Raw genomic sequence first — 27,968 nt, forward strand, 5'->3', positions numbered from 1 at the left:
TGGTCTAGATGAAAGCTTTCATTTCCCCAGCATTGCTACCTCTTTCTTCTTATTCCCCACCGCATCTCTTCTCCTTTCTGTTTCCAATTTTGAAAGTATATATAAAGAATTTCAGGGAACTGGGACCATGGTGGGGCCTAGAATGAATATAGGAATCGGGGAACAATTTGATTCCAGAAGGTGCAGAATTTAATGCCCATGATAATGAGATGCTCTTGGAAACTTGGGACGATCAGGTGCTGCACACTGGAGAAGAGCTGCTCTCAGATGGGAGTGTCAAAGCGTTGCATTTGCCTTGTATTAAACTTCCTAGCTGTGCTGCTGATTAATCCTCCCATGAGTTAGCTGAGTCCTAACCATGGGCTCCAATTCAACGCAGCTTGGGTTTGATGCTTTTACAAACTCCCTCTCAGTGATAGCTGGTATAGTACTGCGTTTCTTCTCATTGAATGCCTCATGAAGTTAAATATGATCTCAGCCTGAGGAAATGTGGTATTTTAAAAGCCAAGGCATGGTAAGCTGGCTGTGTAGCACGACTATATGGCAAGGAGACATGCACACTGTGTTTCTTCAGTGCCAGGGACAATGTAGTATTATGTTTGAGTATGGCTAGACAGGACTGGAAACAGGTGGTGACGTAGCCACACAGTCTCTGTAGGGCAGCTCAAGCTTCCTGATGCCAGCTCACATCTTGGTTTGTTTGATCACGAATGAGTCAATGGGAGGAGAACTTGCTGTTTTAGGCGCACCCAGGGTTCAGAGGAGCTTTGAAGGGTTCTCTCTCAGGGCGGCAAGTCTCAGTTTTTGTATACATTGACTCCCATCCTCGGTTCACAAATGCCTTGTGAACCCAGATACAGTAGCAATGTTGCAGGAGCAAGGGGTGTCCGGAGTTGTGCTGCATGTGTTCTCCAACAAGCCAAACAGCGTATTTACAGGAACCATCAGTGCTGAGAAGGGCCACATTTTCTGTTCTTTCTGGCTTTTGGTGGGTGAGCCAGACTGATCCCTATTCCGGTTTGATCGCAACCCTAATCCAGTTTGATCGTAACCTCTTATTACTTCTCTGCTCCAAGTTCTCTACTTCTCTAATCCAAATGCTGACACCAAGTTTGCACTGCTTAAAATCCAGTTTAGAGAGTGCTGCTTTAAATGCAACCTTTTTTTTTTTTTTTTTTTCCGGTAGATAATGGCAATTCTAGCAGTACAGAACAAAACATGAAGGACCAGAGCGCTGTAAGGTTACTATGTGTTCTCAGTGCAAAGAAACATTATAAACATTTCCCACACAAATAACAAAGAACGATACTGTTCTGAGTTTGCCATTAGGACCCGTGTTCCCGTCTGCAATCTGCAGGGGAAAGAAAACCCTTACCACTCTCCTGGATAGGTACTGTAGATCATTTGTTCCATTATATTAAATGTGGATAGTTGATCGTGTGGTTGTTTTGTCTAACAGCTCTGGCTTTCTGCAGGTGACCTCAGGATGGGTTTTAATGCTTGATTCTAACCGATTTGCAAATATTGAAAGAGTAGCATACATATTACCTAAAATATAGAAATGCTTCCATGGCCAACAGTTAGTTAGCGTGGAGCACTGCGTGGTTGTTACCCTGAAATGGCAGGCTACTACATCAACATTGCCTTACAGCTATTTAGAGGCTTAGTTACTCATTGTTGAGTAGAAATTGTGGCTATTGGGGTTTGTTTTTGTTGGGGGGTGGGGGTTGAGATAAATTTCTAGTCTGCTCCTAACAGCTTGATATCTACTTCAGTGTTCTCATTAGTTGAACTTACAGTATCTTTTTAGAGATTACCGGTATCCCATGTGTTTTAATGTCTCTTGAAATGTGTAATAAATACAACCGGAACCTCTTTGTTTAAAAAAACCAAAAACTATCTTTAAAATTGTGCTGCCTCTTTCTATGCATTCATTGTGAAACCTGCCAGAACTGGAGAACGTAGGAAGGGGCATAAATAACTTTCTTCATAAGAATGATCCATTAGGAGGAAGCCTTTCAGATCCCTTAATCTGTGAGAAATTGGTTAGTTACCACTGTCAGGTAACACATTTGTGTTTGACTCGGAAGTAACAAACTATCTCCCAATACACCTTCACCTTCCTGGAAGGAGGAAATGGTGCCATGACTAAATTAGTTGATCTCCCATGAGAGATTTTGGCTCGAAGAGCCCCTGTGAAGGTAGTGATAAAGGCAATGTTTGCTAATAATATTAGTAGGGGGTTAGATGGCAGTTCAGTAGACTGATAGCAGGGATTTTCTGTGGCCCCTTGGTGTGTGAGAGTAGCTCAGGTTTGCATGGCTGGAGCGTGGAGCTGTCTGGTGGCTGTTCTTCAGCTAGGAAAAGGCTAAGCGGGCTAGCCGAGCTCTGACAAGCGTTGCTGCTGGTTCCCTCAGCAGAAAACCAAGAGGAGAGAAGGACTTGTGTGGTAACTCCTTTAATTCCCAAGCACTTTTCTCGAGGCTGTTTTGTGATTAACATCCCAAAGGGAGCTGAAGACCTCATTAGGTCACTTGTATTGAAGGGAAGGTGTTCAGATGTCTGCCTCCAGATACCAGCCAAGAGGCAGTGCCTTGGTGAAGAGCAGGTTGATCTGGGATCCCAAACCCAGAAGCTGGGCTGGGAGCTAGGTTTCCTCTGTTAATGTATGTTAGGGAGTTCCTTTCTCTCAACAGGCCAAAGCTCTGCTCTGAAGAGGCATGGCTGAGTTGAGATTTCTTGGGGTTGCTTTTGGTTGTATTTAAGCAGGTCTCCCTCTCTGGCCGCGCTCATCTCCAGCTGTAGCTGTCGCCATCCCCTTGAGCCGTGTCTCAGGCTCACAAAGCATCTTTGTGCTCCTCCAGTGCAAGTAGCACAAGCCCTTGAGACAGGCTAATAAGCAGCTCGTGACTGGAGTTCCAGTTCACATAGTTCAATTAAATCCCTGTTAATCTTGTTCAGACCTAATTTACTTTCATTCTCATACACACACTTCTCTGCTTCTGAGAGAGTCTAGTGAGGTTCCCTACTGACAGGAACTGAACAGCCTGAGGCCATCTTTGAGAAGGACTGATGTCTGCAGATTGGCCCCCAAGTCAAGTCCATAGGCTAAGATTATTTCCCAGCCTGTCATGAAGAGTGTGAAAATATTCCTGCGGTGCCTGGATTTCAGGGAGGATCGAGGCTGGAGGTGATATGATACTCAAGGAGAAAATAAGGAAATTGTAGGAGAAGATCTGGTTAGTATCCCTCTTTCCCAAGGCACTGCTGAACTGTTCCCCCAAACAAAATGGACTGCCTGGACTGAGATGCCCCAAGGGTGCTGGGCTTCTCTCTAGGGAGTCTTTCTGACACTTCTTTCAGGCGAAAGTAACATTTGCAGCCTGTAGTCCAGGGTTTGTTTGTGGCCTGCAGAGATCAAGATGTCGGTATTGATTTAACCATTTGTTTATTAATCTCATGAGGCATCAGAGACTGACTACAGCAAAGAGATGGGACAGTAACTGGAGGGTGCTGGAACAAAGGGCACAGCTGCTTGTCTGGTAATTAAGGTGATTGCAGATTTGTCACTGGGAAAGGATCTGGTCCTCCTCTCCCATATGAAAACAGAAGGGATCATTTGTTTTTGTTTTTGTTTTTTTCCTCTTCTCTCTTTCAAGAGTCATAGGTGCTAATCAGTGTTTACTTGAGCGTTTCATCTTAAATGGCCAGTTATTGCAGACCCAAGGTCCTGCTCCTCTCCTGTGACACTGGAAGTTTGCAGCTTTTGAACAGTTGTTCCAAGTTTGTGGGGATGTTTTGTGGGTTTTGGTGTGTGGGCTGGTGTGCAGCAGCTAGTCAAAATGTCTCTTGCTCAGAGCTGGCAATTGCAGGGCAATGAACTCCGCTTCCTGCCCTTTCCTTGAAGTTTAGCGATTTTCCCATGTTCCATGCTGTTCTTAGCCTTTCTGTCACCTTAATTCACTCCCGTGCCTGCTCTTGCTGTTTCCATTCTGCCCGTTGCAATTCTACTCTCCTTACAGCCAAATTTTAACTGCCAGACAGATTGTGAGTATCACCTGGTTTTTGCAAGGACTGATCTAGAGAAAGAGCACGTGGAGAAAGCAGCCCAGGATGAAGAAAGGCGTTGCCTTATAACCAGCCCCTTTAGCATGTTTTTCTTACCTGATCATTTTTCAGCCAGAGACTTAACTGCTAGAGAAAGTCAGCTCTCTGCCTTGGGAACCTCCGGTCTACCAGAAAGCTGCACCATGCACATCTGCCCGCCCTTGAGCCACAAGGAGTTAAAACCGTTAAATATTAAGCTTCCAAGCTCTTGTGATAAGGAATGCTACGGTACTGTGCATGCTTCATATGACCTGCTCAGATCCTCTTCTTAGCCGGGCACACACAGATTTGTGTTGTGCAATCCCAAACCTCTCAGGCTGTTCACTTCCCTTCTCTGAGCTTTCCTTTTTTTCATTTAGTCCCCAAAGCCTCTGTGTGGCTTTGATACTCTGCATCCTGCTCGCTGGAGGCGGGAACAGCTGCATACCAGACAGCCACAGCCCTTTCAAGGACCACCGTGGGTGGTGGGAGCGGAGAGGCTGACAGGTTCCTCCACGGCTCAAGTCCAGCCTTTTGTCCTGCTCTCATAGCAAATGCTGGCGTCTGAGAAGCGACCAGCCAGCCCTGAGGGAAGGATCCTATTTCCAAATCTACTGTTTCTCTGCTTTGCAATCCCTGATAGCTTGTGCCCCGTGTGCTCTGCCTTCTTTTCTGACTGGTGGATACAAGGCATACCTGCTTTAGATCTCATCTACTTTGCTTCCCTCTTAAAACATCTGTTGCCTGGCTGATGTCCCTTGAAGTGCCTGAAGATCTGGGCTCCTGAAAGGCGGATCTGTACCACGCTTTATCAGGGTCCTGTTTACATGCTAAATGGAACATTTCTTATTTGTAAAACTATACTCTGGACCCTGACTGCGTTTCTTCTTCAAAGGCTGTCCAAATCTCTGAGGTGCTGCCCCTGTAAGTGTTAAGTACAACCAGCTCCAGTTCATAGACTGGGGCCTAGGGAGGCATCAGGACTAGTCTGAGATTTCTTAGATTTTGTCCAAGCTGCAGCTTCAGCTCAGGTGTCCTTGGCCCCAAAGCCAATTCCTATTACCTTCCCTGTGGCTGCTGCTTCTGTAAAACCCATTCTGAGCTTATAAATTCATAACCCCAACAGCCAAAGTCCAGAGTACGGCACGCACTGTGGGATGGGTGAGCTGTTTCAGGGCAGCAGCACTCCCGGAGCGCAGGGAAGCGAGCGCAGCTGAGTCAGGCCCCAGCCCCAGACACGTCCTGCCTTACTTGTGCCTCGGCCGTAGCCACGTGGGCAGGGAGCCGTGCTGCAGCCGTGGGGCTTGTTAGGTCACATCTCTCCTACTTTCAGAGAGTTTGCCCTATAAATTAGATCCCGCTGGGTGGGTCTGTGCCGTAAAACGACCGGACTGTGGCTGTTGGGGTCTGCGCACGCCAAGTTCCTCGAGGCTGAGCTCTCTGCGGAGCCGATACTTTTGATGCTACCGCAGCTGCTTTAGGTGGCTGAGGCAGATGTCCGCATGTCCCGGAGGATCAGGCCTCCGGGATGAAGGGAACTGCTGGGGGAGGCTTTTTTGGAGAGGAGGGGCGAAGCGGCAAACATTTCTGTTCCCTACCTTCCCCCCACTTACTTAGTTCAGTTTAAATTGAACGTAGATCCAAACATCATATGGTTTAAATTTTACAGACTCAGACTTTGGCTTCCTTAGCCCATCCCTCGCTCAAAGGACCAACACTGAATGATGAGTGGGAACCACCCTTGTGTCTGTTGGAGCTCCATTTGGCACAGGCTGCAGTCACTAATGTGACTGCGAGCAGCCCTGCCCTCGCAGGAACAGCGCCCCGGGGACTTCTCTGCTGTCTGAGGAATGCTACAGCCCAATCTGCTCTGCACACACACCCCCTTGTGCTCCAGGGGAAGGTCAAGTTGATGCGGCTACAAGAGCTTTGAACTACCCAGTGATTCCTGCACTCGGGAGGAATCCCCAGCTGCTCTGTTAGCAAAGCAGCTGGAAAGAAAGGCTATAAATCTCGTCTGTACAGTTTTCCATGGGCTTTTCTGAACTGCTCGTTTCTGTTGACACTAAGACTGGCCAAAAAGCAGAATTTCTACCACTAGGAAATGCCGATGTTTTGTTTGTGGCTTTTCTTCTAAACTGAGGCAAAAAGTGAAAAGTGTAGAATTTTTGTCTGAATGAGCTATTCCGAAATACCTAATTCTATTCTGATCAAAATGTTATATTTTATCAGATATAAAGCGGACATGAAATGCTGTGACTGTATTGAACGTATAGGTAATTGCCTTCCAAAGCTGTTGAAGAACTCTGGGGCTTCTCCCCAAACATTTACATTCCACTAAGTGAGTGTTTTCCAGCCACCCATTCCCCGAGGGAATTTTGCACTGACACTACCGGACTTGTGCAGCTTCAGAGCTGGGGTAAGAGCCTGTTTCGCCTTCCCCCAGCCGACGGACGTGGCAGACTGTCGCCACACCGAAGGGCACGGCAGGTCTTGAGCTGCCACCCGCCCACCGACCCCTTTCCTCCACCCGCCCACTGACCCCTTTCCTGAGCGATGTCCTGAGTCCACTTGGTGACTTCCTTTCAACTGCCCTTTTTTATCATACAGCCCACCAGACGTTGGCAAGCAGTTCTTGTCGCTCTGCTCTTGCGGACCTGATGCTCAGTGCAGGAGAGAATGGCCAGAATCAGATTCTGCGACGAAATATTGCCAAATGGCTTGTACTGCAAGAGCTATTCTCCTCAATTCCCCCTAGTAAATCAGCCCCATAGCTCATAACTGCGGCTTTCCTAATGGATCTGGTCGTTCTCATCGTTTGCTGTCGCACACGCTCACTATTTGCAAGACTGTAAAGTTCAATGATCGTAAATTCTTAGGGAAAGAGCCGTTCCCGCTTCTGCCTCTGCCCAGCAGCTTGAACACAACTGTTCTATTATTAAGAGTAATAATTCGGGCAAATGTGTTTGGATTTTGCAGTGAATAAAATGCAAGTGGCCTCAGGAACAGGATCCATTAAACAAAACTCATTCACGCTTGCCAAGGAGATGCTTAAAAATAAATCTGTTTGGAGATGAATAGATGTTTTGTCGCAAAGCCACAGCTACAGTTTGAGGTCAGGACACAGATCGATTATTGGGCCCCAAAAGCATCCTCTTGCTTTACAAGAAGATTTTCCGAGTCTCGCGGAGCAATTCGATGTGGCTCATGCCGCGTTTTGAGGACCTCCCCGCTGAGGGGCAGGGTGCCGCCGCGCAGCCCCGGCCGGCTGGGAGAAGCGGGGAGCCTCCGGCCCCGCTGCGGCGCGCTGCAGCACGGCGCACGTAGGGCCTTAGACATCAGCCGGGGAGCTCTCTCCGCCGATGTTGACGTACATCAACGGCTACCGGTGATGTGTACACCTGACGGCAGTAACAAAGAAACCATATACTTATTTACTCCATTAACCTGACAGCGCTCTGGGTATAGTGATTGTCATTCTTTTTTTTTTTTTTTCCTGCTAAAGATCAGCAGGAAAGCAGGAAAATGCCTATGCACATCTTAAAATGATATTCTAACAAGCGATCAAGATGTGCTGTAATAAGCGAGACAGCAGAAATATCCAGTGATGCTTTTTAAATTTGCCGGTGACTTTTTATCTCTGTTTCAGCCTCGCTCTATAACCCTTCTCCCCTCTCCAGTACGGGTTTGATTGGTGCTGTTTAAAAGCGAACGGAAATAAAACATCTCAAGAAAAAAAGTTTCAGGTAAGACATTAAAACCCTGGGTTGGGTAAGAAGGATCTTGTTTTAGACTGTTTAATGAAAAATATTTTGACGGCAGTTGTCCTTCAGTCTCAGGAGTTTGAGTCTGATTCAAGAAAGCACTCAAGTGTGTTGAGTTGCTTAAACTCGAATGAGTTTAAATTGCATTATCGCCAATACCGGGTGTTTAATGTCAGTGTTGCGAGGGCACATTCCTGAATCAGAGCCCAGAAGATAAGGGGCTGGTTTTTGAGGGTATCTCTTTGCCATTCTAGATTTGCCCGTTGGTGTCTTCATCGAAGGAGCGACTGTGCCGCGGCTTTGGTACAGCGTGTTCGAAGGCACAGGGCTTTCTGCTGTTCGCCTTTGAGCGACTGGCCGGCCCCGCCAGAGATGCAAAACGCGATTGTGGGACAGCCCGCAGGAAAGGAGTTGATTGCAAAAGAGGAAAACAAAATCCAAATATGTATAAGTCATCATTGCATCTCAGCTTTGGGTCTGGATCCGGCAGAGGCTGAGTTCAACCGGTTCCCCCAGGGCCTGGGGCCGAGCCCGTCGCTCTCCCCGGGGCGCTGTTACCTGCCGGAGCAGCTCCCCGGGACTTGCCGGCGGCCGCCGGAGCGGGCGGGAGAGGAGCGCGTCCCCGGGCCTTCGCGCAGCCCGCCGTACCGCCAGGCAAGGAGCGAGCAGGCGCGCTGAACCGCAGCCCCTCGCTCTCCAGCAACCGCCCGCCGCTGCCGAGCGCCTGCCGGTGCCCGGCCCTCCGAGGCGCTGGGAGGGAAAGGGCTGGGCTTTTCCGGCCAAGCGCAGCTCCTACGGGGCCTTATCAGCCGAGGCGCTCCTGCCAGGGCAGGGCCCCGCGCGGCGCGGGCCGGGGTGATGGAGCCGCGGGGTGCGTGACTCCTCGTTCCTGGTGACTCATGGATTCGCTGGCCTTCAGCCGTGTCATGGGAAATATTTGTTTAATAACTTAACAAGAACAAGGCGGGGGGGGGGGCAGCCACATTGTTTTCTGAAACTCGTTAGCTTTTCAGATCGTTTCTACAGGGTCAGATCTCGCTGGGACTTGCGGCGTTTTCGAAAAGCCCCTCCTCGGTGGCTGCAAGGGCTGGCGGGGAGGGCTGGCCGGCGGGGCCACAGGCGGGCGGTTGGCTGCAGCGACCCAGCCAGCGGATTACTGTAGTCCGCCGCCGACCGAGCGCGCCTCATAAAACAGCGACACGGGTGGCAACCGACTGCTTCACCCAATTTCTTCCCGCAGGATAAAGTGACAGGGAACGATTCAGCGGGCTGCTAACGGGAGCTGGGGGAGGGCTGAGGCAGCGCTGCCCGGCAGCCTCGACGCCCGCCGCGGCGCCAGCAGGCCCCTGGGCAGGGGCCCAGAGCGCGGCGGGGCGCGGGCTCCGCGGCGCTCCCCCCGGCCCGGCCCGGCCCGGCCCCGCGGCCGCCTCGCGGAAGGGGCGCTGCTCGGGGCCGGGGGAAGCGCCGGGAGACTCCTCAAAACCCTCGCCGGGAGGAAGGTACTGATGAACGTGTTTCGGGCAAGCGAACGGAGGGAGCGGCGGGGCAACGGTCGCCTTCGTGCTGCGCGTTCGGCCCTCCGCTTCCCCTTAGCCGCTCGGCAGCACTTCTGCTCCAGGCGGGCCACTTCTCCAGGGCAGGAGGAACCGGCGCCGACTGAGAGCGGGGGCCTTCCCCACCACCCGTCGCCACCGTCCCCGCCGCGGCTGAGCCCGGCCGCGTTGCTCCAGCCTGCGAATTGGGGTGGCGGATCGCGCGACGGAGACGAGGACAGCCGCGCTGCCACCACCGCCGAGGGCGTAACCTGCGGCGGCCCAGGCGCTGCCACCCTCCCTGTCGGCCCGTCCCGGAGCCGGCGAGGACGGACGAGGCAGAGCGGCGCCCCGCTCGCGCGCGCCCGCCCGCCCACCCGCCGCTCCGGCCGCCCTCGCCGCTCCCCCAGGGCCTTACGGCCACACGTGGACTGGCTTTCTCTCTGCCTTTTTTTCTACGCTAAAGTTTTGCCACCTTTTAAAATATCAGGAGGACGGATTTTAAGCCGTCCTGCTATCGCCAGGCGTCTCTGCCGAGGATGAAGGGCTTAGGCGCGAGCGCGGAGCTGTGACAAAACAGCTTCGCTCCCCGCTATGTGCTGTTTGTTAGAATTGCCTAATAAAGCGAAGGGAAAATAGCCAGATTTTGACCACTCTGAAAACCCCTTGTCTCTCCGTCACCAGCTCTGGTTCCCGGTAATACGCTAGCGCTGGCAGCCCCGCCGCGGAGGGGCAGCCCGGAGGGCGAGGCGAAAGGCCCGGGCGAAGCCCCTCGCCGCGCCGCGCCGCCTCTGGGGCCCCGCGGCCCGGGCCGCCGCCGCCGCCCCCCCGGGGGGCCGGGGGCGCTGCCCCTGGCGTGACCGGCGGCGCCGCGCCCGCTCCGCGCCCGCGCAGCCCGGCTGCCCGCAGCCTTCTCCCTTTAAAAAAAAAAAAAAAAAAAAAAAAAACCACCACCCGAGGGGAGGGGCTGCTGCTTTTTTTTTCCCCTCCTATAAAGCCGTTTCCGGTTTGCTGCCATATTCCTCTTCCCCCCCCCCCCCCCCCGTGGGTCGTCCCCCCCCCCCCCCAACCAGAGAAGGGGTGAGCGGGGGCGGGCGAGGGAGCAGCGCGCCGGATCCGCGGCGCTCCGCGGTGCTGCCGGCGGCGCAGCCCTGAGCAGCCGGCCCGGCCCGGCCCGGCTCGGCGCGGAGCGCAGCGGAGCAGAGCGGCGCGGGGCTGCGGCGGCGGCGGCGGCGGCCCGGGCACCAGAGCGGCGGCGGCGGGTGGCGGCGGCGGCCGCGCCCCCGGCGCGGAGACAAAGCGGGGCCGAGCACGCGCCGAGGTGAGCGGGCTCCGGCGGCGGCGGCGGCGGCGGGGGGATGTCCGCAGTCCGGCTCGGGGGTCCGGCTGGAGACGCCGGGGCGGCGGCGGGGTCCGGCCGGGATGCTGCCGCTGCGGCCGGTGGCTCTGTGTCCGGCTGCGGATGGCCAGGTCCCTCCGGGCGGCTCTGGGTCCGGCCAGGTCGGGCGGCTGGCTATGGGTCTAGCTAGGTCTGGTCAGGTCCGGCGGGGTGCTTGTAGGTCCAGCTGGATCTGGGCGGCTCCGTCTGGGCGCCTCGGGGTCTGGGCAGGTCCGATGGGGCGGCTGTGGGTGCAGCTGGGCATGTCCAGGTCCATCTGGGCAGCTATGGGTCGGGCCACATCTGGCTGGGCGGCTGTGGGTCTGGCCAGGTCCGAGAGGACGGCTGTGGGGTCCAGGCAAGCTGCACCGCCTGCCCGCGATCCCCTTTGTTGTGTTTGGGGGCTGCGGGGGACCCCCGGGAGCGCAGGGCGGGGAGAGCGGGCTGTATGTAGGCCAGGACATGAAATATTCATCACCCCCCCTGCTTTGATGTCTCTTGATCCACTTCCCTCGTAGCGTTTGTTCACCGGTAATTCTGGGGGTCATGTCCAGCTCTGACGGACCCGGAGGACCCTGTTAGGCCAAGGCTGTTTTCTGTGCCCTTTCTCCTGGGCTGCCTGGGATCAGCCTGGTAGGAAGCTGCAGGGCCCTGGATTGCCTGATTAAAGGCTTTATCCAGCCTGGAAGTTCCCCTGTTGCAGCCGGGGTGATGCACCCCGATGGGCGTCTGCGAGCAGCTACGCTGCTGCGTCCCCACCGTCTCTATGACAGCCCCTGGCGCCACGGGAAAGCGCCGTAGCCCCGGGTGCCCGAGCCAAGCTGGAGCCGGGGTGGGCTTTCCTCCTTGCCTCGCTGCCTGCCATGCCGGGGAGGTGCCCACCGGCCGCGCTGCCGGGTCGCGGTGGGATGCGGGGCTCCCGCGCGTGCCGGCCGCAGGGCGAGCTGCGGGGCTGGGGCCCGCGGGAAGCGAGGCGCGCGTGGGGCGAAGGAGGACGCGGCGTGTCTGGGCGCTGACTGTGGCGTGCTCGTGTCTGGTACCGAACGGTCTCTCGGAGAACTTTTGTGCAGCCTCCTGCAAAATCATTTCCGCTGCGTTTCTGCTGCGTTTCTGCGTGCGCTTCGCCGGCCGCGTGCCTTGCGCTCTTCCCCCGTCACCCTGCCCTTCTCCTGCCTTGTCCCCTCGGCCCTGCTGCACCAGGGCTCAGCCCTGCTGCTGTTGGAGCGGATGTGACCGTCGGTCCCCGTGCTGGCCCCCTCCCTCCGTTGCTGTGAGAAGTCTTAGGGCTTCTGAAGCCGCTCCTGCTGGGGTGTTGTGACCCGTTATTGCGGTCATCCTTGAGGTCCTGTCCCCATGCGCCGCGCGAGCTCTGGCTTGTGCCTGGGGACGGCGCTACCTGCGCAGCGGGAAAGGGACAGGAAAGCACACGTTCAGCAGCGCTGCGTGCAAACCCAGCCGCGCGAGCCTGGCAGGGAAAGGGTTGGTGGGGGTTTTCTCCCTCCTCCCAGCCTGGTGCTCCCCAGAGGAGAAGGTGTAGAACAGGCAGGAAGCTGAAGCGTGTGTGCAGCTTTTCTCTAACCTGCTGAGGTGCCCGCAGGCAGCAGTGACTAGCGCCCAGGCGTGAGTACTAGGTCATGACAAACTCCCAGAGACCAGCGCTCGATGCTGGGAAAGCCGCTCGTCTCTGCCAAGCTCCGAGTTCCCCGCCGGCCCGCGGTGACTCTACGAGTGCCGAAGCCCCCGCGTAGGGCACGGGGCGGGCTCGGACCTGGGCTGGCCGCGCTCTCCTGGGGAGGCGTGAGGGCCGCAGACGGCTTTGCCGGCGCGTGCCCCCCACCAGAGATGTGACTGTTTGGGATCTCCGGGATCAGGCGTGTGTGCTCCCTCCCGAGGGAATTGTCTCTGCAGTCCTGAGCTCGTTTTTCAGAGGAGGGCACCTTTGCTTACAATACAGGGGTCAGTGTCCACCTCCAGGTTTTGACCCGGGAGTCCGAGAGCAGAGACTCACCCTTTCACCTTACAGTCAGTAGCTCCACTGAAACGCAGCCTGGTGATTTGGGAGCCTGGGTTATTTATGGGCTGACACAGTCGCTCAGGGAAGTCCAATGTTCCCTGTCTAGATCGTTAGTGGCCTTGCAGTGCTCCCTGTGTGATGGAGATGCTCTAATGATATCTCTGCCCTGTAACGATTTTGTCCCAGAGTGATGGAAAATCATCTAGGTACCGTGGGGAGAGAGAAAGGAGCGTCCAAGTACCGAGCTAGAGAGCTGGGAGGTGGAAGATGAAAGGGAAGAGCTGCAGTTTGCAGCGACCAAAGTACGTGGAGGCTCTGCTGGGGGGACAAGAAGCTCTGTTGCCCCATGGAGGGGACGTCAGCAGTCACGCAGCCTCCCCGAGGCGGGGGCTGGCGGGTATGTATGCACTCTGGACCCCCCAAGGGTTTTGGTTTGTTTTGGGTTTTTTTGCAGAGTCGGCTCTCTGTGCGTCCCTGTGTGCATTTTGGGGGAAGTGGCGTCTGTTCAGTGGGTTCGCCCTGGGCCAGGAAGGCTGGACGGGACCGTGGGGCTCCTGCGCGTCTGAAACCGCGTCGGTCCTTCCTGCTGCGCTAGCTGCTCTGCTGAGATGTTGTCCTTGCCTGCCAATCTCCCCTCGGGGTCCCTGGCTCCCTGTGGCAGTCGCGTTCGTGGGTGGCGTGAGGGCTTTCGGCTCTTTCACGAGGGGTTTGCTCAGCCTGGCTCGCTGGAGCCCTCTGATCCGTCCGAGCGTCGCTTTGCAGGTTTGGCAGCGCAGAAGCGCCAGGAAGGAAAGCTGCCGTGTGGCACCGAGGTGGCAGGAGCCACTTCTGCTCCCCGAGGCGGGTGGTGGCATGGGCTGGGGAGACAGCCCCATCCCCAGGCCCTGCTGGGGCTACCGCCGATAACGGGATTAAGTCTGGCCTTTGAGTCACTCAACTCTTTTCTAATGAGACTTGAAAGACTTGGCCCATAATGTCTTATTTTAACCACCGACAAATACGTGGAGCGAGATAAAAGGTTGAGCAAGCCCTGGGCTGAAGCAAACAACTTCGGCTCCATAATCTTTTAGTCTGTGTTTCCTTGCAGCATGTGTAAGGCAAAAGAAAAAAAGGAAAAAAAAAAAGAGCATTGCTCCTATGAAGTGCTGTGTTCTTGGCATCACTAGGGGAAATTTGAAAGACTATCTAAAGCTCTATTGTTTCCTGTACTGTCTATTTTGCAGCTTGGTTTCTAACTTGTTCCTTTATCTCTCAGAACAATTTCCCATATGACCTCACTTCCTCAGCACTTTGCGTCTCATCTTGGAGCCCGACTGGAAATTCGTCCAGTGCAAAGGGCTGGAAAAGGCTTCGGCTGGTGCGAAACGGCCGGCGCAGAGCGCGCGTGCCCGGACCGTGGGCCGCGATGCTCTGCCCAGGAGCCGTTCCTTTAATTCGATGCCCTAAAACCAGCTTAAATCTCTTTGCGTGGAAATAACCATCCTTGTAATGCTCTTCATGTGACTCGGGCTCAGACTGTCACTGTTTCCATTCCAGCGTAGTCCTGTTTTCTAAGGCTTGTAACTCCGGGTCGTTGAGAATAATTCCCTCTGGGCTCGCGTTTTGCCGAAGTCTCCGACTATGAGCAAAAACGTGGAATGTGTTGTAGTGCTATTTTAAAGCAAGCTTCGGAAAGAAAGTAATGACTTTGGTCCTGGATGTTTTAAGTTGGCGGTGAGCCACGAGATAGTCCGCTTTAGGAGAAAGGAGCAAGTAATTGACTGAGCGTGGCTAAATCAGAGCTGGCTTGAGCCGACGTTCGAGCGTACCCAGGCCCTAATCCTTGCTTTTGCTCCGTGCTGGCCCGACTGCCCGTCGGTGCAAGGCCCCGAGCAGGACTGGGTGCAAAGGGAACCAGCGATGCTCTGCGCCTGCCTCTGTTCAAAGCACGATTTGAAGATAAAGCCCTGAAACAGGCACAAATGTGATTTGAACATAGGCCAGGACCCAGCACCTGCAAATCTGCACCTTGCACTGATTCCTCTTGGGTCTAGGTATGTCCTCACTGTCCCCTACTTCCCACCAGGAAGGGAGGGCGACGCGGGGTCGGGAAGCGAGTCCGGGACGTGCCGGGGGTCGGCGAGGCGGCTGTGCCTGCCCGCTGCGGGTTCCTGGAGCGTGCCTGGCGTCCTGGGCGCGATTCGGGGCGTTGCACCTCGCAGCGCGGAGCCGCGGCCCAGGGGAAGGGGCAGCTCGGGGGCCGGGCTGCGAGCGGCCCGTCCGGGGTGCAGCGCCGGCGGCTCGGGCTGGGCAGCGTCGCCCCGGGGTGCGTCTGTGCTCCGGGGTGCTGGGGCATCGGTGAGGGCTCCCGACGAAGCAGCGCTGCGGTCAGGGGCGATGCAGCGCTGGCAGGGGGCCCGGGGAGGAGAAGCCCCGGGAAAGGGGCACATCTGCGATTTTTTTTCCCCCCCCCTTCTTCTTCAGACCTTCAGGAAATGGGGCTGCGGGCCTGAACGCCGCAGCTGCAGGCTGCCGTGCTTTCATGGGGAGATGCGATAAGCGGCCGAAGGACCCACAGCCTTGCGTGAGCGGTCCGAGAGCTTATCTCGGGGCTGTTCCCGGGTGAAAAGGTTTGGATCTAGGGGAGGAAGATGAGGAACCACAACGCTGCGGACCACAGCCGGCGGTGATGCTGTCCCGCGTGTACAGTCCCTCTGGACCCGTGCCCACGGCCGCTCACCACCCTGCGTCCCGGCGGCTGGGTCTCTCACAGCCCGCTTAGGGCTAAGCCCTGCGTGGGCACCAGCTGCCTGCCGTGCCCGGACCTCGCGGGCCGCGTGCGGAGGTGCCGGGTCACCCCGAGGCCTGGCTGGCCCCGCTGCCGCGGGAAAGCACGTGAGAACCGGGATAGGCACGGGGCGATGCTTCCCTGCTCGGCTCCCTGCCACGCGCGCTGGCGGCGGCTGGCTGCCTCGCTCCGCCGCCCGCGAGCCAAGAGCCTTCCAGCGACGAAAACCGGCGGCGGCGCGTCCTGGCGCGCGCGCTCACGCTGCTCCTCTGGCTGCCAAGGGCAGGCGGCGAGACCGTTCGGCTGGGCTCGAGCCGCGCGCGGTTGCGGCACCGAGGGGTCTCCGGCAAGGGCAGGCGGCGCGGGTCGCGCCGGGTCAGCGCTCTGCCCGCGGGTGACTCAGGCGGGCTCGTGACTCGTGCTGGGCTGCGTTTCCTTCCCCACGCCCCGCTGGCCGGGAGCAGCGGGAAAAGTCCCGGAGGCTTGCTCCGAGTTTCCCAGCCCTGGCCCGCGTTTGACCCGTTATGGTCTTGCTTGTGCGGCTGTAAAATTATTTAATTTAATTTTTTTTTTTTTTCTGGCACGGAGCCCACTGTGTTATCCGCAGCCGGCCGGAGGAAAACCTGACCGCGCGCTGCAAGAATAGCTTCCACCCTGCGCGGCCGTGTCCAGCCTCTCCGCAGGGCTCCTTGCTCGGCGCTCGCGTTAAAGCGCCAGGGCTGTGTCTCGGAGGTTGGGGAGGGCAGAGACCTCTGGGTGCTCGGCGGTTGGGGGCTCAGCCACTGAAAACCCTGGGTGAAACCCTGGGAGACGAGGGTGAAAACTCGCTAGCGCATTGCCCCTTCCAGCGCTGGAGACCTGGATTTAAATAGGACCCAAAGCAACGTGAGTGCAGCCTGAGCCAGGGGCCACCTTCCCGCAAAGGGTCACCAGTCCCGCGCTGGCCCCGCTCTGGGGTAGTGGTGCAGGGTGAGTTGGTGCTGAACAGGGCGGCCAGCAAGGTTTCAAGCTGTTATTTGGAAAAGGGAAACGTCCCGTTGGGTTTAGGCTCTTGAGAAGGATGAAAGGCAAGAGAGGATGTTCAAAGTGCTTTGGGTGGGCTGCAGTTTGGATGGTCTTCTCTACTCTGTGAATGCTAAGCCGTGCCAGGGAAATGGCAGCTGGGTATGGCACTGTGTACTTCTAAGGTCTCCGAATAAAAGCAGCCCGGGTCGGTCCCTGTGCCCGGGAGCTACTCATGTGGCCGATTTATCAGCTTGTAAAACCATCCTCCCTTGGAGCCCGTCCGAGCAGAAGTGCAGGGTTGTAGCTGCAGCGCGGAAAGTGCTGGGTTTCGCTGCTCCAAGCGTGCTTGCTTCCCCATCTGATGAGATGCTTTGACCTGCCTCAGTTTCCCCCGGGCCCGTTTGGTCATGGGCAGTGGGAGCCGTTGGCGGACGCAGCAGGGTGCCCGTGGGCTGCGCATGGTGAACGCTGCGCTGTATCAGGGCTGGGGTCCTGCGTGGAAGGTGTCGGGTCCGCTGGGTAACTGGGGTCCAAAATTTCCTGGGGGGATTGTGGGAGAACTGAGCGTCCCATGAGCTCCTCGGAGGCCTGAGGAGCACAGAGCGACCATGAGCAGCCCTGAGCGCTTGGGCTGATGAGCCAAGTCCTCCTCGCTGGGACGGCGGCTCGTGGGGAGCACCGGCTGGTGACCCAGCTTTGTCCTGGGGTGCAGGATTCGGAGCCCCACGGAGAAACGTGGATCTGGGGCAGAGCCGAGGGGGGTTCGGTGCTGCCATCCCGCTAGAAATCGCCGCGCGGGGCCCCGCCGGGGCCGCGGGAAGGGTGGTGTCGCCGCTGGGCCGGGAGGCTCGACTGAGCCGGGGAGAAGCCCGCGGCCGAGCGAGCCTCCCGCGGCTCCTTGCCGGGTGCCTTCGCGCACGCCGTTGCGCTTTGGAGGCTCCCGAGGAGACGAAAGCCGCTCGGCTCGGTTCGTCGGCGCGGCCGGTCTCTGGCAAAGCGCGTGCCTCGGTTTCCCCTTCTTGCACGCCAGGTCTGGCCGCACCCGCTGAGGCCGTGCAAGGCCTCGCGCTGCCCGTGCACCAAGCTCTTCGTTACGCTCCGTGTTTTGCCGTGCCCTTTGGCCCCGCCGGCCGCGGCCGGGCGCCCCGCTCCGCTCCCGAAACGCCGCGGGCTCAGCGCAGCTGGGAAGCCGTTGGCTTTGCAGGAGGTGCTGCCGACGGGGAGGGAGGCTGTGCGCGCCCGGCGCCGGGAGGAGAGGCCACGGACCCAAGCCAGGGCCGGTCCCGGCTCCCTCTGCGCCCTCGCGCCCCGCCGGAGGTGGCAGAGCCGGCCGGGGTGCTGCCACCCCGCGGGGCTCCCGGGGAGCCCCGTCCAGAGGGCGTTCGGCTGGGCCCGCGCCGCTGCCCTCCGCGATGGAGAGGCGCTTCGCCCCGTCTGGCTGCCTCGGCGCCTCCGTGGGTCGCCGCCGGCCCGGGAGCGCGGCCACCGTGGCCCGCCACCCGCCTGCGTCCCTCCCGGGCCGCCGCGCAGGGAGCCAGCGCTGGGAGCTGCGCGGAGCCGAGGTCTCCCCGCCGCGAACGGCAGGAAGGAGAGGCACTCAGTCAGCGTTTTCCTTTGTTCCTTGGTCTGCTCGGGCTGCGGATAGCCTGCAGCCGCCCCCCGCCGGCGGCGCGTGCCCAGGAGCGGGGCCGCCCGCGGCTGCCTCCGGGCAGTCGGGCACGGCCCGGGCCGGCTGCGGCGCCGTCTAGGCTCGGCCCATCTCCGTTTGCCCCCTCGGGAGCCCCGCAGCCTCCGCGCTGGGCTTTGTCCGGTGGGTCTCGGGCTGGTTTTGGCGACGAGCGAACCGCTCGAGGGGTGCGAGCGGGCAGGGGGACGGCGATCGGCGCCGTGGCCCGGCGTAGAGCAGCTCGGGATGCCAGGGCAGCTCGGGAGCAGGGTGCCAATACCTTCCCTGCGCGTTTGGGTTTTTGTCTTTAACGGGTTTCCCAGGTCTTGCTGCGTGTTGGAGGGTCTCAGGAGGCGACCTGCCGGGGGGGCTGCGTGCCTGGCCCCGGGAGCTGGGTCCCCCGTGCCGGGGGCATCGCGGAGCCCAGGGCAGCTCCTCTCCCGGCTGGACCGGATGGGCTGGTTTTCCCGAACGCGGAGATGCTTTCGCAGTGACGCCAGCGCGGCCGCGACTTGCTCGCGCCTGGAGGTTTGCTCTTTCTGACGTGTCCGTCGCCCCTTCTTCCGCCTGCCCCCGGGGGCTTGACGCCCGGCTGAGCCGGGATCCTCGCCCGGGGCGCCCGAGTCTGACGGGCGTGAAATCGCCGCCGGGCGCGTCGTGGCCCGAGCCGCGGCGGGAGCAGGCGGCCGGCCCCGCTTCGCCGGCGCTGGGTGCAGCCCGGCCGTGACTCACATCCGCCTTTCGCTCCCCTTGTGCCGCAGCGGGGCCGCGCTCGGCCGGACCCGGCGCTGGTCTCCGCTTCCGGAAAGCAGAAGTCAACTCAGCTTTCTGCTGCCCTGCTGGAGCCGAAAACGGGCCGGCGCTGGAAGAGGCCTTGCAGAAATGGGGAACGGAAAGCTGCGCTGCTGCGGCGTGGGGAAGAGGCTAAGTTATGTCACGGTGTTTCCACATCTTTGTCACCACCTCCAGCGTGGCCCGGACCCGCTTCTCGTGCACCTTCGTGGGGGCGCAGGAAGGGCGGTAATTCCGGCTTAGTAATTCCGGTTCGTATTAAAAACGAACGTTGAGGGGCACCGAACGCCTCGCCAGGTCCTGGGCTGGAGGAATTTTGGAGGGGAAGCGTCGTGCGAGGCAGTCCTGGGGGCCGGGAGGTCTGCTCCAGTGCCGCCCCCCGTCCTCGGCCCTTCCCGGGCTCGCACGCTTGCAAGGTTTTCATTTTTCCCTTTACCTCTCTCTGACTGTCCTGGACTTGGCAGGAGGAGAACGGTGCCCTCATCGCTTGTCCGGGAGAAACTCCTCCCGGGTTAACGCATGCCAAAAGCTTTGTGTGCTTTTGCAGAGCGTTTCTTTGAGCTGGTTTGGCGGTTCCTGGTTTTGGCTATCGCTACGTTTGGTGCCCTCCTAGGGGTCTGGAGGCACAGGCTGAGGTAGGTTGGAAAGGACCTCTGGGCGTCTCCAGCGTGACCCCAGCTCAAAGCAGGTTGCTCAGGTCCCGTCAAGCTTCGGTTATCTCCGAGGCCGGGGTTGGCCGTGCTGCGCGCGGGAGCCGGGGCGGCCGGCGCTCGGCTCGGCGTTCCCGCCGGCGGATCAAAGCTCAGCCTGCCGGGAGGGAGGAGGGACCCCCCGTCCTCTTCCTTTTAATCTTTGGCAGGAAACAAGGGGAAGGAGGCTGCGCCGTGCAGCCCTCCGGCGCGCCGGGATGGCCCGGATCGCTCGCGGCAGGGATGCCCGCGGCGCTGGCCTTCGGGGGCCCGCGCTGCCGGGCGAGCGGGGCCTCCGCAGCCGAGGTGGGCAGAGGGGCAGGAGATGGGCAGGGCTCGCCGGCCTCCTTGGCCTGAATCAAGCCCCTCGGCCTGAACGCTTTCCTGCTCTCAGCGCTGCTGCCGCCTCCTCCCAGAGATGGTTTTGTTCCCCGAAAGGGCTCGTGCGTGCAGCGGCCGAGGGCCGCGGGAGCCTTCGGCCAAGTTGCGTGTCCTCCTGGACGTCGAACGTTTCCCGGCAGCGCCCTGCCCGCGGCGACTCTCCCGGGCCCGGGGCTGGCGGAGCTGTGGGAGCCCTGGGTGGTTTGGTGGCTGCTCTGGCGGGGGGGGAAGGCAGGCGGGTGGCACCGCAGGGCCGCGCAGGACCCGCTTCCTCTTCAGTCAGTTGTCTCAACCTTGACCGCTGCAGCGTCACCCTCGAACGGGTGCCAGGCTCCCCCGTGCCCAGCCAGCCGGCTGCCCCCTTGCCCGGCTCCGGACCCGGCTTCCCTGCCCTCCCCCGGGTCCCCCTGGCTCTCCAAATCGGAGTAGCGCCTGCAGGTCGCTTTGACGTTGTAGCCGGGCTCCCAGAGGTGGAAGGAGCTTGAAAACAGGTTGCTCACGCTGCTAAAGGGAAAATACAAAGGAGCAAAGCGGACGCAAAGGAGCAGCTCTGGGCGGTCCTCGCCGCGCTCTCCTCCCCGGGCGGCGGGTCTGCACGTGGCAGCGGCAACCGCGCCACTGCTGGCCGCGGGGTCTGCAGCAGCGGCCGAGCGGTGCCGGCTGCAGGGCTCTGCGTCCCGCGCTGTAACCTGGCTGCGGGCTGCCCGAGTGGCCCCCCGCGCCGCCGCCTGGGCCGTCCTGCCGAGCACTGACGCGCTCGGCTCACTAGTGGCGGCAGAGGCAGGGCAGGGGAGGGCAGTGTTGCCTTGCCGCTCCCCCGCCGAGCCCCCCCGGCTGCCTTTCGCTCGGGCTCGTGGAGCCCAGGCATGGAGGGAGCATCCCGGCTTCTGTTTTAACAAAGCAGTTTGCAGGTGGGAAGCGAGTTTCCGAGGGATGCTGCCCTCTGCGAAGGGCGACGTGGTGGCCGCCGGCGCGCCCCTTGGCCCTGGCCGCCTGCCTGCTTCCCACCCGAGCTCAGCACGTGTCCTCTTAGGCGTTTTCGGCTTGTCCAGGGGGAACCTGGCTGCGCTCGCCGAGAGGAGCTGCCCGCCCGCCGCCTCTTCCCCCGGCGGAGGCAGGGCTGAGCCGGGTGTGAGGATGCCTTGCTTTGATTTTTAGCATCTCCATCATCCGCTTAGCGATGGGGGTTCAGGGTCGGGCTGGTGCGGCAGCCTCGCAGCGGTGCGGCTCCCGCCGCCCTGCGGCACGGCGATGGGGCGGCGGGTCGCAGCCGCGGACCGAGGCCGCTCGTCTGCCTCCCGGCCCCCGGTGCCGCCCCGTGTTTCCCAAGGCTGCTGCTTCTGGCTTACAGAAGCCGGGCCTAAGGGGGGGTTTCTGTGTTTTGTCTGCTCCCAATCAGCAGTCTTTTGTTAGTGTCTTTGAAAAGAAGATAAGCTCGCTTCCCTGGGCTGCCGGAGCTGCTATCAGCGCGGCTCCTACAGCTCCCATTGTCTCCTTGGGCACAGAGGAAAACAGCCTGTCTGGAGGAGACAGATTTGCTTGAAAGCAGCTGCTTTCCTCGGCCTTGCCTTTCCCAGAGCATCTCCGCTGTCGGGGAGGCAGGGAAGAGGGTTCGTCCTTTCACCGCTTCCCAGCCTGCCAGTTAGTTTTTCTTCCTGAGATGCCCCATCGCATCCCCTTGGCTCCCGCGGCCCGGCGCAGCGGGAGGCCGCTCGGCTCCTGGCATCCTGCGCGGTGCGGAGAGCAAAGGGCTCCGCTTGGCCGCCCCGGCTGTTCCCCGCTCCCTTCCTGCGGGGGAAGAGGCTGTGGGGACGGCAGGAGGGGGCGCGTGCTGCCCGGGGCGCTGCCGCGGGGTGCCCCCGGCCCGGGCAAGCGCTGGGAGCGGGCTGGAGCATGGACCGAGATGAGGATGCCCGGGGGATGCTGGTGCCGAAGGAGCGGGGCGGCCGGGCGGGCCGCGTGGCGTTCCCACACTCGGCCAGCGTTTTCCCACCTGGCAGCGCTTGGTTTCCGCTCCGCTGTCCCCGAGCCCGTTGGGACGCCCGGCCCCGCAGCTTTCCCAGGCTGTCGCGCCGGGGGAGGAAGGGGAAACCTCCGCCTTGGGGGCCGTGAGCCGAGCCGACCCGAGCTGGATCGTGCAGCTGAGCGCGCTTTGGTTTTAATCGCTTTCTGAGAGCGGAGGGAGGGGGGCGGCCTCTTGCTGGGGCCTCTCCCCGTTGTTCCCGCACCCCCGGGCAGGGACCGCGCTGAGCCGCGGCTCCCTCCCCTTGGGGTGGGCAGCAAGAGAGAAGGCAGCGCTGAGCGTGGCCCTGCGGTCCCTAGGGATGCTCCGCTCCCGTCCGGCCCGCCGGCGCGCCCCGGTCTGGGTCAGCGCGGGAAGCGGCCCCGCTCCGCTGGGATTTGGGAGCAGGGGGAGCTGGAGGAGCAGCCAGGCGGGGAGACGCTCGGATGGCAAAGCGTGCCCGCGCGGCTCGTCCCTGCCAGCCCTCGGGCCGCGGCCGTCACCGCGCGCCTCCCCGGCGCGAGCCTGTCTCCAGCGGTGCCTGGCGATGCGCAGGGCGAGACTGCAGCTCCGCGCCTCGTGTTATCCCGTGCACGCAAGAGGGGACGGCGCTGGGCTCTTGGAGGGTTTTGCCCCTGACCGTTGCGTTGGCTCCAGGAAGCGCCAGGAGGCCCCGGCTTCTCTAAGGTCCCTGGCGGGACGGCGCCGGGGCACGTACCGGCTTTGCCGGGCGGCTGCCGTTCCAGCAGCCAAGGCAAAGCGCTGCGGGCGCGCGCCAGATGTTAGCGTTGCAAACCAAACCTGGAAGCTGCTGGAGGATTTGCTCGACTTCCCCTTCCCCGTCAGTGTCACTTCTTCCACCTCGCGCGCTTCCGACGCGAGGCTGACCTCAGCCTCGGGCCTCGCTGGCGTTTCGGCGGTGGGTGCTTTCTTTGGTCCTGTTTTGTCTGAAAGTGGACGTGGCCTTGGCAGCGACGCGGCGAGCTCGGCGGCGGGCGGAGGAGAGGACGAGGGCGCTGCACCCGCCGCGGGGCCGGGGAGGACGCCCCGCTCGGCCCCCTGCTCGGCCGGCCACCGAACGGGGCTTTCCCCGGAGGGTTTTATCTCCAGGCTAATCAACCGTCTAGCCGCTCCTGCTCGCGTAACGCACGGAGCCGCGACGGAGCGGGCAGCATCCCGCTGCGAGCCTCGCTAGCGCCTCCGGCAGCGGCGCAGCCGGCGCGGGCGTTTGCGGGGGGCCGCGGGCGCGAGTTGGGACTGCCGCTTCCCCCTCCTTCCATCCCGCTGTGCGATTATTGCCAGCGAATATTAGTCAAGCACAAATTGCAAACCGTTCGGGGGCTTCAAGAGCTGTCAGTCAGCCGCTGCTTATTACCCTAATCAAACGCCCTAAAAATAGGGACGAAGCCTACGAGCCGGGGCAAGGGCAGGACATCGTGGGGCCCCCGCCGCGCGGCTGCGGGCTGCAGCGCCGTTAGGCCAGCCGCTGAGCAGGTCGGGCCGGGCCAGCTGGGGCCGCGAAGGCTGGAAATTTTGAGGCTGGTGGCGAGGTCACCGTCGGCACCGGGCCTTTCCCTGCTCTGGTCTTGACCCCGAGCCCTGCCCTGACCCGCTGTTTCAGAGCAACAGCGTTTCTTTATAACCCTTTGGAAAATCTTGGCCAAAAAACTTGCTTTTCTGGCTGAATCAGGGCTTGAGCGGGGCGAGTTGCTCCAGACATCCCTTCTGCTGTGAGGCGCCTGTGGTGCTGGGGATGGAGAAGACAACTCATGTCCCCGGCGACAAGGTGCCCGTTGGTGGCAGAGCGTCGCTCTGGTCCCGACCGTCCCAAAGCGGAGCGGCGGGGCTGGAGACGCCTCGGGCCGGAGCGGCGGCGCGTCCGGAGCGACCGGCTTTGCTTCTGCCTCCTGGGAAGGAACGGCGGAAAGCGCCGGGCGGGCGAGGGTGCCGCCGGGTCCTGCCGCGCTCCCCGGGCTGCTCCGGCCGCCTCCTCGCCCTTCCCGCGCCGCGGCGAGGAAGTAGAGCAGAGAATCGTCCCCTCTTCACACATGAGAGGTCAGAGCGAGGCAGATGCGAGCTGGCTGCCCCGGACGGGAGGGACGCGCCGAGGAGGAGGAGGAGGCGGCCGAGAGCGCCCGCCGGGGCCAGAGCAGGATCGGCGGCACCCGGGCGGGTGGCAGCTCCGTCCCGCCGGCCGGGGCCGACCTTGCCGTCTGCCGGCAGCCCCTTCCCGCCGCCCGAAGGAGCGGGTAAGGCACCTCCGAGCCCTCGGGGAAGGGACGTCGAAGCGCTCCGCTCGATGAGCCCGTAAAACCGCCCGGCCTTCGGCGGGGCTCGGGGCCGGGCTGCGGGGCGCTCGGCCGTGGCCGGGTTGGCCGTGGGGCAGCCGCCGGCCGAGCACGGGGCAAGGGGCCCGTTACCGGCGCCGGCAGGAGCAAAGGGCAGAGAGCTCCGGCTTTGTTTCTCCCGCCTCGCGGTGCTGCCCGGAGCCGGCAGCCGCCCCTCCTGGCGAGGCTGGCCGCCAGGGGCCGGAGCTGAGGCCTCGCAACTCAGCACCCGGGTGGTTTTTCCGTGGGTCCCTCGCGCTGACCCCCGCCCGGAGCGGAAAGGCCTTGCTGCGCGCCGGAGGCGGAGCGGCTGGGACGGGGCGGGGGGGGCGGCAAACGCAGCGCTGGCGGGAGGCATGGCCCTGGCGTCGGGGCCGGGCCGGTCTCCGCCGTCTGGCACCCGCCCGCGGGCGCTGCAGCCCCGAGCACAAATGTACCATAGCTGCTGGCGGCGCTTTGCTCTTGCTCTGTGCTTTTTGGGTGGTTTTTATTTTTTTATTTTTTTGCAATCCAGTTGCTTCAGTTTTGGCCGGCGTGCGGCTACCCCGGCGCTGGCGGTGGGGCTGGCGGCGGGTGCCGGGAGCCGGCGTCTCCGATCCCCTGCTGCAGCCATTTGACAGCCCTCCTGCCTCCCCCCCGGGCTGGCGGCAGCCGCCGGGGCAGTTTGAACCCTTTCCTCGGCGGATGCGGCGGGCGCCCCGGCGGTGGTTTCGGGGCTGCGGGGGACGTCTCGCGCCCCTTCTCCTCCCCGCGCGCCGGTGGCGAACGGCGCCGTGGCTGGCGCGAGAGGCACGGCTTTCGCGGGCGAGGGTCAGGCGTCCCCCGGGCGCGTGGTGGGCGACGGCCGGAGGGGCCTGCGTGCTGGCAGGGCTAAAGGCACGTGTTCCCCTCGGCTGAATTGCTCCAGGGCCTCCGAGGACGTGGCAGCGCGGACAGCACAAGCCGGTCGGGGCCTCTGGGCGCGTTTTGGGTTTCCAGCCTAGGTTTTGCGCTAGCCAGAGTGAAACAGGTTCGGGTGGGCGTTTAGGTGCACAGTGTAAAAATACTCGCTGATGCTGGTTGCTTTTGCAATGCAAAAACATGTGGTGATGCTCGGGGCTTTTGCAACGTGAAAGCACACAGCGATGCTCGTGGCTTTTGACCTGTGTCCTTGAGGAGCGCAGGCTGGTGGTCCCCTGTGCTGACCCCCTCCGCGGTGATCCCGCAGCCCTCCCTGCCTCTGCACCGCTCTCGCGGCCTCCGTGGGCTCCCTGGTGCCCGGCAGCGCTTCCTGCTCCCGCTCCTGACGGCTGCGGGCGGGCGACACCGGGTTGGACTGGCATCCGGCAAAGCCCTTCCCAGGGGCGTGGGGCAAAGATCGGGAGCTTGTTACGTGTGTTTGGGAGCCGGGTCCGCAGGCCGGCAGCCCCGCGGGTGGCTTTCGCTGGCGCTGCTCGTCCGGCGAGGGGGTTCCTGAGCAGCCCGTGGCAGCCGAGGCGCCGCCGCAGTCGTGCTCGCTGTGCGTGGCAGAGCCGTAAGGGTGGTCTCACAGGGTCCGTGCGGGGAAGGCCTGGTGCCAGGACCCTTCCAAGGCTTTCAGGCCTCTGGAGACCACGTTTGGGGCTGACGGGACTCACTCGCTTCAGCAACCGGCCGCGAAGGAGCCGGGGCTGTTTGCCCTCTCCTGCTGCCGCACTTTGGCCCGAGACCGTCCGGGAGGCGAAACTGCTGCAGGGTCTGGCTTAGCTGATTAAACCCACGGTCCTTGAAATCACAGCAGCCCTCTTGCACCAAGCGGAGGAGCCGGCGGTGGCGGGGGGCAGGCAGCGTCTCCCCGCTCAGGGCGCCGCTGGGGCTTTTCCTGCTTGGGGAAGTGCCACTGCCAGGGGAAACTGTGAGCCACGGCTGGCGCGCGTTGTTCACGGTCGCGTGGGCAGTCACAAGCCGCGCGGCGGCCGCCCAGCCCTCCCGGGGCACCGCGCGCGTCCCTGCTCCTCCCCGGGCTGTGGGGGACGCGGGGACGGGAGCTGCTGGCAGGGCACCGACGCCGAGGTGAGCAAAAGGTTCGGCTGAAGGATGCGAGGAAAGGGAGCTTGGCTCCTTCCAGCTCGTGTTATGGGTGGGGGGCTTTCTCCCGCTGTTCCCAAGTACCTCCCTTTCCCTAAAATTCTGCTTCAGTGACTTCAGGCTTTGGAAAGCACAGTTATCTACAGAGCAGGACCCCCCTGCCGCCCCTCGGGGCCCCCCCTGCCACCCCTCGGGGCCGGCCTCCAGCCTGCCGCCAGTGACGATTTGCAAGCCCAAGGCTTTTATTTCGCATTCCTGTCCCACCTTTGCTCCCAGGACCTCGAAGCCCGGTGCAGATATCCGTGGGCCCCGTCCCTCCGTGCCGCGGCAGCCGGCGGCATCGGTCCCTCCTCGCGGCCGGCACGTGTGGGAGGAAAGCCGGCCCGAGCGCCCCGCTCCGCCGGGGAGCCCTGCCAGCCATGGCGCCGGGGCAGAGCCCGAGGAAAGAGCTTATTCCGGCTGCCAAGCCGCCGGCAGGGTCCAGTGCAGCCAGCGCGGCTCTGGTTGCAGTGAGCAGCGTGAGGCAAACGGAGCAAACGTGCGCGGAAGTGGGACGGGGGATATTCCTGTTCTTTGCGATTTGGGAGTTGGAAAGTGGTAGGTGAAAGTTGGGTCTTCTGGAAGATAAGACCCTGTCTTTAGGCAAAGGCGTCCCACGGGAAAAGGAGCTGGGATGGAGAAAGCAGAGCTCGGGCCCTGCAAAGCTGACGCCTCCGTGCAGAAGAAGCCCGGACTGTGCAAGCTGCACCCGAAACGCGGAAGCCACCCCGTGGCTCTGGAGCTGCTCTTTGCATCCATCTCAGCTCCCGTCGGAAGCTGGGTTGCAAAAACATCAGATCCCTCGCAAACCCTCGCATCCAGCTCGCCCTCCGAGCGTGCCCTAGAGGTGTCTGCTGCCACCTCTGCTCTTTGCCCTATTGTCCTTTTGTGTTAAAGATGATACTCTCCCTGTTTTTCTCCCCGTCCCTTTTCTATCCTGCTGTGCAGCTCTAGCCTAAATATTTCCTTCCATAGCTTCAGGACACTGCTGTGTATCCTGCCATCTTTGGAGACTGCAAATAATTCCCTTCCTTCATTTATATCATTACCTTGAAGGTATTTATAGAGCATGATCTTGAGTGGAAAGGAAGGCATGACTATATATAAAGCAGAGATCCCTTGGTCTTTAGTTGCTGACTGCCCTAAACTGTTCACGATTGAAACTTTTCTCATGCGCGCTGTTTCTGAGAGCTTCATCTGCTGCATGTTTTGGACTTCACAGGAACATCCTCAGTGGTTAAATCCCTTTCCTGAGAAAGAAGAGAATGGGGCAGCTATGGGTTGTCTCAATTTCTGCTCTTCGAGTAATCCAAACTCGTGAATGCTGGCCTGGGTCTTCTTGCTCCTGCCCGTGCCTAGGAGCTGTTGGGTGTAAGGGCGATGACCGCAGGCAGCGCCTGGTGGGACCCGTGCCACAGTCCCGCCGGCTGCCGAGCTGCAGCGCGCGGTGCTTGCAGCACCCCGGCTGCTTCGCTGCAGC

At 60.9% G+C, this 27,968-nt stretch overlaps 1 protein-coding gene and 1 long non-coding RNA gene across 7 annotated transcripts in view; one reads left to right on the forward strand and one right to left on the reverse strand.

Annotated features, from left to right (window-relative positions):
• Nucleotides 1–1,143: 1,143 nt before the first annotated feature.
• On the reverse strand, nt 1,144–9,132 carry LOC138061548 (uncharacterized). Its single transcript, XR_011135372.1, has 2 exons — nt 8,409–9,132; nt 1,144–7,487 (listed from the first exon to the last, which is right to left on the reverse strand). It is a non-coding gene; the product is annotated as an uncharacterized lncRNA (long non-coding RNA).
• The window catches only part of SRC (SRC proto-oncogene, non-receptor tyrosine kinase), a 37,431-nt gene continuing 16,949 nt past the window's right edge, over nt 7,487–27,968 (forward strand). Inside the window, exons 1-2 of one of the 6 annotated variants that reach the window (XM_068912849.1) lie at nt 12,301–12,380; nt 12,961–13,171. In XM_068912849.1, the coding sequence (XP_068768950.1) occupies nt 13,121–13,171 (51 nt within the window). In that variant the 5' untranslated portion in view covers nt 12,301–12,380; nt 12,961–13,120. Of the gene's footprint in view, nt 7,833–10,616; nt 10,704–10,777; nt 10,883–12,300; nt 12,381–12,960; nt 13,172–27,968 lie in introns of those variants that run through there. The other 5 variants (XM_068912851.1, XM_068912850.1, XM_068912852.1 and 2 more) reach the window with 5 other exon arrangements.

The sequence above is a fragment of the Struthio camelus genome, chromosome 18 (assembly GCF_040807025.1).
Source record: "Struthio camelus isolate bStrCam1 chromosome 18, bStrCam1.hap1, whole genome shotgun sequence".
In the NCBI taxonomy this organism is placed as follows: domain Eukaryota; kingdom Metazoa; phylum Chordata; class Aves; order Struthioniformes; family Struthionidae; genus Struthio; species Struthio camelus.